At 44.4% G+C, this 10,744-nt stretch overlaps 1 protein-coding gene across 1 annotated transcript in view; it reads right to left on the bottom strand.

The window, feature by feature from the left end:
- Nucleotides 1–3,009: 3,009 nt before the first annotated feature.
- LOC141474379 (zinc finger MYM-type protein 4-like) overlaps nt 3,010–10,744 on the bottom strand; it is a 28,932-nt gene continuing 21,197 nt past the window's right edge. Inside the window, exons 23-29 of the mRNA XM_074162256.1 lie at nt 10,613–10,707; nt 10,381; nt 10,111–10,262; nt 8,522–8,633; nt 6,962–7,210; nt 6,248–6,377; nt 3,010–4,835 (exon numbers count right to left, since the gene is read on the bottom strand). Coding sequence (XP_074018357.1) covers nt 4,628–4,835; nt 6,248–6,377; nt 6,962–7,210; nt 8,522–8,633; nt 10,111–10,262; nt 10,381; nt 10,613–10,707 — 947 coding nt within the window. The 3' untranslated portion in view covers nt 3,010–4,627. The remainder of the gene's footprint in view (nt 4,836–6,247; nt 6,378–6,961; nt 7,211–8,521; nt 8,634–10,110; nt 10,263–10,380; nt 10,382–10,612; nt 10,708–10,744) is intronic.

The following is a 10,744-nucleotide window of genomic DNA, read 5'->3' as shown; positions in this document are numbered from 1 at the left end:
TGGCACGCGGGAACCGAACCGCGTCTAAATTCAGGTTCTCCCTAAGTTTGTCCCATCTATGACCCATCCTCGGTCACTAAATTTTCTTAATAGCATCCAATTGAGATGCTTTGAATGTAAAATGATGAAACCTAGACACTTAAATATCCGTATTACCTTCTTGCTGGGTACAATCGCCCACAGCCCAGCTGGGGTAAGAGCATCCCCCCCCCCAGAGCCTTCCCACCCCCTCCGGCGGCTCCGCTGCCGCCACTCACTCCCATATAACTCACTCTTTCTGGCACGTCCACAACAGTTTCCTCCTAAAGCGCAACGCAAAAGTCATCAAATGCTTCTTGGGAGTGGCGGGGGGGAGGAAACCGAAGATAAAAACGCAAGATCCTACAGCTCAGCCAGGTGCTGTGGGCGTGAGGGGTGGAGCTGGAGGGGATCTGTTTGTGCCAGTGGTCAGACTAACGGAGTCATTCCCCCCTCGGTTCAAAAAGATCCACCTTCCAAAAAAAAAAAAAAGGGGCTGGAGTCAACTTCTTAACAAATGCAGCAATGTTGTGCGAAACCACTCAACGCCTCCCGTTTTCAAGCCAGGGGAGAAAAGCAGAGTCGGTCCTACCTGCCCGTCCCGCTGGGGAAGGAGACTGCTCTCGGGCAGCCGAGCACAGCACCACGAGAGGAGGAGGAGGAGGAGGAGGAGGAGAAGATGGTGCAGGGATGAGACTTTTCATTTCCTCTGCCGAGGACCGAGAGGTGAAAAGCGGTGGCTCCCGCCTGCTCCACGCACACCCGCCCCCCGCGAGGCAAAACTGGGGCTTTGAGCCCCCTCCGGCTTCACTGCTCCCCACACTCCTTCCAGACTTTCCCCTCTAGAGATTTTTTACCCATATTTTTGGTGCTCATGCTCGGTTACAGAACACCATCCTCCAAACTGGAGAGTTTCCCTCGCAAAAGAAAGGAAGAAGAAGCGCTCAGGAGCTCAACCGCTCAAAACTTGTTATTTCTTTAAATCCTGCGAGGCCGATGATGCCGCCGGGGCCACGCGCAGACCAGCAGCTATTTATTAGAAGGCAGCGAATGTTCATTTTGCCTCTGCTCTGGTGGGCACGTTTGAAACGGATGACACGTGAAAGGCAAAAAGGGGGAACTACTTGTGCCGATGGGAGCGAAATTCCAGCCTGTGGAGCGAGCAGGGCGCCGGTGGTTTGGGAACTGTAAGGATTTTATACACCCGCATTTGCTCTGTTGGGTCAGGTTTGTTTTTTTTTTAAGGCAACAGTGAAACTATTGCTGAAGGGACTGAAAAGAGTTACCCAGGTTGTTAGCAAACCCCGAAGATTGTATTGCACGTTCAGAGTCGCTCCCGTGAGCCCGGCACTGAAACGTCCTCTGGGGGAGCACACCCCGGGAAAACACCAAACCAGGGACTTCCTGCCCTTTTATCTCAAGTCTCTGAGGAGCCATCGCTCGGCCGGAGACTCCTGCCAGAGAAATCCAGGGGTTTCTTTTAGATCAGTAGTTGGTAGAACAGCTCGTCGGACACTTCAACTTCCTTTTGCACCTAATTCTGTGGCATTCAACGTGCCCCCGGTTTCCTTCTTTCCTCCCCAAAGGCAGGAGAGCGCGGCAGGTTCGCACCGAGAAACGGCCGGTGCCGCGGAGGCAACAGCCAGACTCCAGAAGAGTTTTAAACAAAAAAATCTCTGCAAAATCCAAAGCCTGGCGTTGGCAGCCAGCGCTGCGAATACACCCGGTGAGGGGCAGGAAACCACAGCAACAGAAACCCTGTCGGCAGGAAGCATCATCTATTTTTCTTTCTCACACTCATCTCTGTTAACAGCTTCTCTGTCCACACTGAGACTACGGCATGATTTTTCCTCCTTAAAAGAATATTTCAAGCAATAAACATTGTTCCACGGTCAGCAAGTGACCCAGATGTGGTCACTACAACCAACTTAGTGTCTAAGTGCTCAGAACTGTGATCCTGCGTGCATCAGCTATAAATCTATTTTAATCCTTCAAGGTCATCCACCTCGTAAGTCAGCGTGAACCCCAGCTGGGCTGACAAGAAATTGCTCGAGAGGCAAAGATGGCCCCGGCAAAGCTTGCCTGGACCACGCAGATGGTTGCCCAAGGGCCTCCAAGCAGAAGGTGTCTGACCCCAGAAACTGAAACTGGAACCACTTGTTTTGTTCCTTCTGTCCTGGAGCTGCACCGAACCCTTCCTCACCTCCGAGCCACCCAGTAAAAGGAATTAGCACAACGTTTAACAGCTTTGCTGTCCGCCAGTCCAGCTCCAAGCGACTTAACTTCCCTTGCTGAGAGAATATAAAGGGGAAAATACCTTTCATTCCAAGTACCTGGAAAAAATTGAGTGTTCACAGACAAGAAAGAGTAAGGGTCTTCAGAGAAAGAAAAAAATGAGCATGTTGCTCATAAGATATAAATATACTACTTTATGGGAATATTTCTGTTAATGCCTATTAAAGGAAAATTCGGATGTGTTATTTTTCAGACAATGCCCAGCCCGTCGGGTGCCTGCCCTCCCAACAGCTTGTCCTAATGCTTCCTTGCTCATTCCCTGGGGGGCAGCAGGGCAGGAGGAGCTGCCAAGGATGCCCAGGAAATGCAGAAATCCCTGGATCCTTCCCCTCTCCTGCTGCCATGGAGGTTCTGGACACACCTGCGTGCAACAGAGCGAGCTCAGGCTTCTTTTATCCCCTATAGACCTAAACACTAATCTTTCCAGAATGATTTTATTTACCCTGAAACGTTCTATCAACTGTCCCAATCCAAAATACCGCGCCTGCTAGTTCCCTATTTAATATAACTATGGGGAGGGCCGGGTCAGTGCTCAGAGAAGAAGAAATCAGGCTCCAGGAGCATCCCTGAGGGAAGGAGCATCCCTGGCAGGGTACCTGCTATGGCCCAAAGATCTCCCCCCGGAGCGCTGGGCCAGGACACGGAGAAAGAGGTATCTTTGCTCAGAAATGACAGACACAGATGGGCTTTGATCAGACAGAATCAGGGGCAGGTTTACTTTTCACATAGTTTTCTGTATTAAAAAATACATCAGTGAAATCTGTTACAGGCAGGGACAGGACTACCGAGTACACAACGTCAATAGACTACTTTCTGGTTTTATTTTTGTTAAATTACTTTTGTTACTGCTAAAAAAATAATTAAAAAACAAAAACAAACAAACAAAAAAAAAGGAAATATAATTCAAGGCTGTTGATTTTCATCTCTTGAAATTTTAGTGACAAGATCAAATATCAGACCCCTGTTACAGAAGATGGATAACTGACCAGAACTAGATAAAAACCATACAATTCTCTTCTTTAAAAATAGTTTGGGTTTCCAATGATTTTGTGACCACTGGTCATCAGAAACACACATCTATAGCTTGAGAAAATGGAGATACAGACAGTATCTGATAATGTCCTGTCCTCTAAACACGATGTGGGAGCTTTCTCTTCAAAAAGACGCAGTAACAGCCAAGCCTTAAAAAAATCTCTTTCGATTTCCAACACTATGACTAAATCTCTTTGGGTGGGATGGGAAAAAAACCACACCTGGTAATTTTCTACCACAGTTCTGTTGTCAGAAGTAATACTGCATCCTTTGTACAACACTGCACGCGTTGCAAAGGTGGAAAGGGAAAGAGTGCATGTATCTTTCGTTTGAAATGACAAGGCCCTCCAGATTCGCCTTATAAAATAACCAAAACCATAGGAGGAGGGAAAGAGGAGAAAGGAAAGCTGCCTTAAGGGGAAAAAAAATTTCCGCGCACCACAGTATTTGCTAGATTATATCGACAGACTGCAGAGCTACTGGGCTAGGGAGGGGGCGTCTGCACACACCCCAGGACAGTCACTCTCCTGTACATACCCCAGAAATGTTTGTCCCGTGACATGATCGCTCTGAAAGTTTGACCCACGGCACCTCTTCCACCTCGGAGACTTAAGAGAGCGGGAGCTGGTGTGAGCCCGGACGGAGAGCTAGATTCTGGCCCCCTGTGACCGTTTAGGAGCAGCCAGACAGTTGTCCCTTCAGACACCTCCCCCTGCAGACGCGCCGGTGGCTTCTGCCTTCCTAACACTTGATCCCAGTTTAAAAAAAAAAATAATTATAAAAGCGTTATGTGTAGGTGTATTTGTAACGGAAGGTGTCTGTCTAAATACCACCGCTTTCTCTCCTGTCCTCGTGAAGAGCTCTAGGGTCTCCACGTGTTCTTTGGCAGCAAGGGCTGCCAGCCGGCCGGCTGAGGAGTCACCTGAGCCACAGTCTAGCTCTCTGTGCCCAACAGCGGTATGGTAGATTTTACACAACCATTCTCCTTAAAAACATCTCACAACTTTTAAAAATCCTAAACAGATAAAGGATTTATGCACCACTCAAACAGGTTAGTTCATCTTGAATTTGTTCAGAGGATTTATCGGTGCCACAGGACGTTGTTTCTTGAAGCTTACGCAGCTTCCTGCCTTCCAGTTCCAGTTTGTACATCCACTGTGGTTCAAAATACGCCTGTAGGTGACATTATCGTGGCTTATTTGATACACTTTTTTCCAAAGGCTGGACGTATTCACAGTTTGGTGCTTCTGATGTGTATTCAAAAGAAAATACCCCACTTCAGTTAGTCTGATAACTCGATATCAGAGTCCTCTGATTTGACTTTGGCAAGTTCTTCGTGTACCTCCCTCACCATAAGAATACGCGTTAACATGATGTCCAAGGTTCCGGGGTCTATTGGCAACGTGGAATACCACATGGGGCTATTGGGGACACAGGAGCGCTCGGGCTGAAGGTAAAACACGTCACTTCTCTGCTTCACGCTTTCAGAACTGCCAACGGAAAGAGAGGAAGAGCCCGTTATTGGAAGGCAGCACTGACACTCCTACTCACAAAAACGCTAAGGAGAAACAGCAAAGTCACACTGAGATGACATCATGGTAATTTAAACAGCGCAATTCAAATCTTTTTGTTAGTGACTTGGTTTGCCCCCTTCAATTTAGGGAACAGTTAATTGTTTCCAGCTCACTTAGCATTAGCTGCTTATAAAGAGACAAAGAAAATGAGTCACTTCTTTACAGATGCGGTTCTTCCATCGCAGCATCATCCCATGAGTGGTTCTAGCATCTTGGTATGATCGATAGATGCATTTGTCATTCAATCTCTGAATCAAACTGGCTCTGGTATTCCAGAATTGCTGTGTCCTTTGGCATAGGGAATGCCCAAGAACTAGCCAAATTAAACCCTCGCTTGCCTGCTTGTGGTGCAGAAAGGTAAGCCCACCTGCTGAAAGACTTGTCTGACCCTGAGGCAGCTTCCAGGCTCCGGCAGGAACACACAAAGTCCTCCAGAGCAAGGACTCCTCCTGCCTGGCTTTGGAATATTCACATTAAAACAGCAAAGTGAATTTTTACTGCTGCTTGCACCGCTGCAGGGGCTCAGCTCTGATATATGAAAATGTTTTCCCAGCCCAAGGACATCTAAAAGCTTCTAATGATACCCAAGTGAGGACAAGGAAGGTAAGAGGAGGAGGACGAGAGTCAGGACAGACACTAGGCACACCTTCGCCTCAGTAATGGGAATATTTGTAGTAAGCTCAGTAGGTGCAATTTGGGGGGTAACTTATTTGAGTTTTAGCTGATGCTAATGAGATGCTGTTTCATTTTGTGTGTGTATTTTCTTTGAAAAGAGAACATCATATTCCACCTGCTCAATGATTGAACTGAAGTTTATATAGAAATGGGAGAAAAAATTATTTATATCTATGTCCTTGCTATATAGCTTCCTTTCTAACTCCTAAATAAAAGTTAATCTCACATTTCTACAGGCAAAAGCTATCAGCAGTTTTACCTAATTCACACTTTTCCTACCCTCTTCCACAAGGAACACGATGTCAGGGTATTAGGTAGAAGCTTCTCAAAAGAAGGATCCTGACGGGAATTAAAGGAGATGAGAATGCCTCGGTCACTGCTGTAATGCCCCCCGGTTACATTTACACCCTGTGGATGTGTAAACAGGCATTTAAAGAACACACATCTCTCTAGGTCAACACCAGTAACAAATACTACCCGAGTCTGGCAGCGTTGCTGCTGCTGGAAGTCCTGTCAGTATGGTTCCATTCCCATTGAGGGACTGGGGACTGGGGAGAGAAGCCCACAGCACAGGCACAAAGGTCTGGGTGGATCCTTGTCCAAACGCCTGTTGTAGTCCGTATACGGATCAAAAACCAACTTCTGGCACTTACCATTTTGATAAGTAAAATTCATAAAGCCGGACTGGACATCGCAGGGGATTATCTGTATTTTCAGCCATTTCCACTGCTGTTGCAATCTCCTCGTCTTCACTGCGTTTCCTTTTGCCTACAGATAATTTATCTGGATACACAAAAATGGCAGCAGAGAAGTTCAGTGAAAAACAGCGCTTTCAAGAAGCAGCCCTCATCACTGAGCCCAGCACCAGTCCCTGGTGGGACTTTGCAGCACACAAACACACTCCTGTCACACGCCAAGTCAACTGGTTTGATCTGCTGGATGGGCAAAAGATTGCCATATGCTACGGGCTGTCCACAGCCCAGTCCTCCTCCAGAAAATCAGCAAGAACTAGTATCTAGCAGAAAAATACGGAGGATATATTTTTTCTTAATGAAGCAGAATTCATTTAACATACCAGAACCATTAACTGAAGAAGCCAGTAAGATCAAAGACTTCCCTTTTCCAAATATCAAAAAATAACTGGAAACAAAAATCTGTATTTCTTTGCCTCTGAAGTCAAGAGGGTAATCCCTACTCATGTGCAAAAAAAAAATGAAAAAAATTTCAAAAATGTACAGGGTAACAGCAGAAGTCAAACTATTCACAGCTCTGCTTCCTGCATAACTCCCCAGTCCTTTTTAAAACAAGGAGCAGATAATACAAATATATATTGCCAAAATTCAGCTGACCAGAAAGCGTTCACTTACCTGATTCTACCTCTTGTTTTTGAAAAGGTGGGAAAAAACGTAAATATGTCATCTTAGTATTATACTTCAGAGTTCGGGTGCGTCTCATAACGTGGGCAAAGGACAGTTTCAGGTGCTCACTGACATTTTTTAGTTGGAAGTATTTGGTGTTGAAGAACAGAAGTGTGTTCAATAAAACGATAGGGGAATATGCACCCAGCTGCTTACATTCCCACAAGTGTTCCTCTTCGATTCGCGAGAACATATAACCTAGAGACAACGGGCAGAGAAAAAAGAAGAGGGTTATTGATGCAATTTCAGGGCTGTCCCCATATCCAGTTACAAATGAACAGCTTTTACAGAATTTTCCAGAAGCACTGAAAGCATCGTACATGAGCAGGGCGGGAAGGCAGACAGGAATGAAATTAAGTAGACAGATTCTGCCAGAGATGCACGTAAGTCCCTTTCCAATTAACCTTCTATATTAATGAACTGCATATCAGATCAATCTCAGACCTATCCTAAACAATTGTGATTCTGATAAAACTAGGAACAGGGGGTGCACGAACACAGAGGGGACGTGGAGAACTACGCTGGGAACAGCGTGATCTCCCAACAGCTGAAGAACGGAGAGAAGGGTATAGGGGAAGATGGCAGGCACCAGCAGAACCTCACTAAATTCTAGTTTGACTGTATTGAACCACAGCCAGCCAACTGCAAAAATGTGTAATTCCTGAGACATGGAGCATGAATTTAAAATGTACCATCTTTATATACAAATAGCCCATTGTGATTATGATAAGTCAGTTCGGAAAAGGCGATATGTGGCTCCTGAGAGATTTGCTGTGAAAAAAACCAACTCTGTATGCAGCAGTCTGTAAGTAACTGGATTATTTCTGTATCAAATAAGAAGTTCTTTTTCTAAATGAAAAGCCAGTCATGGATCCACATACGGGATTGCCAACATCATTCAAGTTTCACTGATACTCTGGAAAAGGTCTTATGCACTAACACAGCTGGTGTCCAGCTTTACAAACAGCATGATCATACTTGAAGACCAATAAAAAAATATCTGCAGAATTTAGGAACTCTCAAACTGGAAGTGACTGAGGTGAGAGGAACTTGGAATTGAGGAGTCCAGCCAAGATTCCAGTGATTTGCTGATGTGATCCTTGGACTTATCAGAAGGAGTATTTCCAGTACCAATAGGGAAATACCAGTGCAACTGTACACAGCATTTGCAGTAACTCCTCTCCAGTACTATAGTCAATTCTGGCCACCTGTATTTAAAAAGATTAGCTAAAACTTGATGGAAGAGACCAACTAGCGTGTTGACTACAGAAACGGGAAACCTTTTTTTCAAAGGATTGATCAGAGGCAAAGGTATATTTAAGTGTAATCTGTAACTAGTAGAGACAGACATCAACCCCACGGGCACTAATCTACCACAAACAATGACATGGAGAAAGAGAAGACTAATGTGAATGCCTCAGATCACACTCTGCTTCATGGCACTGAGAAAATATTAATCGATAATACGGCTTTGTCATGCAGCTACACGAAACAAAATAATTGTCCTACCATTTGGAAGAATTGTAGGTTCCCAGATTTTCAAAAGTTTTGTAAGTTCAATCATAAACCTGGAATAGGGCTCGGTAAAAATGTTATCTATTCTACCATTCTCAAACAGGTACTACAAGAGAAAAAAAGGAAGACATACAGTTTGTGATTATCGAACATTGCAGAGAAGATACAGGACATCAGACTCTTTTCCTTTCTGATGTCCCAGTGTCTTAAAGTCCAAAACCCTTTGTTGAAATCTTCAGTAAGATATCAAATCGAATGTTCTGCAGGGACTGGGACCTGCCCAATATGAAATGAGAGATCTAGGCAAGAATTATTTTTAATATTCCGAGCTCTAGAGCCATTTTCTGAAAAATCATCATCCCCTAAGTGTTAAATATTCTTGAAAAAAGTCTGCCTATATAAACCAGAAGAGTTACTGAGTCCTCTTCTACTGAAAAGAACTTCACATGCTAATACGTCCTGACAATGGATACAGGCCCAGCACCAGGCTGCTGAAACAGCTCGACTTACAGCATTAATATGGACTTACAGCATTAATATGGAAGTCCCTTAAATTCCTGTCAAGCAGCAATTAAAAAAAGTTTTCTACAAGCCAGGATTGTATATAAATAAATTAGTCAAAACTGGAACACACACAAAATGCTGATACTCCTAGACCTCATCAATGGCACTTCGAATTTCAACTTTCCACATTTATTTTTTTTCAAGCATAGCCAGGAAAAAAAATAATTAAGCTAATTCCATGCCTAGTTAAATGACAGGTTTGACATCAGCAGTAGCTTTTGATTCTTTATCTCCACACGATTGTTTGAGGAAAGGAACAAATAGGCTACTCTAAAAAAATAAAGTCACCAATAAATATACTGAACTGACACCGAGTTTTAACAGAACTTAGTATTATTCTAGGTTTGTACTGCAACTGTTTCAAACTGTTGTATTCAGGCAGGTAGCAAGGACTCATTACCTTCCTCTCAGCATTCACTAATTACAACGCTATTTTTCCCATTGTATTTTTCCTGTAAGTGTGGCCAACACAACAGGTACCTCCCAGCCACTGGAGGAGCTCAGTCTCCACTGGGGAACCTATTCCATGTAAACTTGTATATCAGGAGAGCATCGTGCAACTATTTTAGATATAAAACATTCCATCACAAAGCATTTCTGAGGAGATTCAGGTTTCTGCAAATCTCTCTGATGCATGAAAAGAATAAAAAAAGGTACCCAGATTTCTCTAGGCAGAAACCCCTCGCCCTCCAGGCCATGCTCCTCCCAAGAGAAGCAGCTCATTCACTCTAATCAAAGCTCCAGACAAATTAGACAAATAAGGGATTCAGACAGGCTAAAATAAAACACAAGAAAAAGATACATGCTCTGCTCTGACATGCTCTGGGAAATCCTGCTTCGGCAGGGGAGTTGGACTAGATGATCTTTATGGTCCCTTCCAACTCTAAAAAATTCAATGAAATTCAGTGAAATACACTCTTGCCTCTTCTACAAAAACCAAGCAGCTATGTGGGCCTATGGATATAAAGGACAAATAACCAGAGCGAGTTTCTCAGCAATAACCTAATTCCCCGAGTTACCTGCTGAATTCCAAGGCACAAGTATAAGATGCTGTCAGGGTCATATTTTTCTCCATTTGGTCTCCGCACCTCTTGAATGAACTGGCACAAGCCAAAACTCAGCTCAGCAAAAGTGCATGAGAGAATGTCCTCCTTGAGTTTCACAGGACGAACTGTGGCAAAGAAGATCATTAGAAAAATTAATTTAATTCAACAGATTAAATCTTCACACATTCCTTATTATTTCACGTAGGCAGAACTGTTAATTCTTCTCTCTCATACAGGAAATACCCTGTGTGAGTAAACTGGTGACCTGTTTCCTGCCTGTTGGCTTACAATAAAATGAGGATTTAGCCAATAAAAACCAAACCATCAGCACGTCCAGCCAGTACAAACGCTGCAACTGAGCAATCGGGGATGGAAACTGAGACATTCCAATGTTAGGGATTTTGCAGCACCCAAAGATGTGGCCTGGCCGTGGCTCACATACTCGGGGCTGGCAGGGCTGGTAAACAGGATTCACCTCTGTGGCTGGATTCAGGGAATCCTGAGCAAGAGAGGGGTCTTGAGCATTTTCCAGTGGTTCTGGACATGTGCTGAATGCAGCATATTCCACTCCTTCTGGGGAAAATGAGTGAGTTTGAAGGGCGATGCA

The sequence above is a fragment of the Numenius arquata genome, chromosome 21 (assembly GCF_964106895.1).
Source record: "Numenius arquata chromosome 21, bNumArq3.hap1.1, whole genome shotgun sequence".
Classification (NCBI taxonomy): Eukaryota; Metazoa; Chordata; class Aves; order Charadriiformes; family Scolopacidae; genus Numenius; species Numenius arquata.
This window is presented reverse-complemented; position numbering and strand designations above follow the sequence as displayed.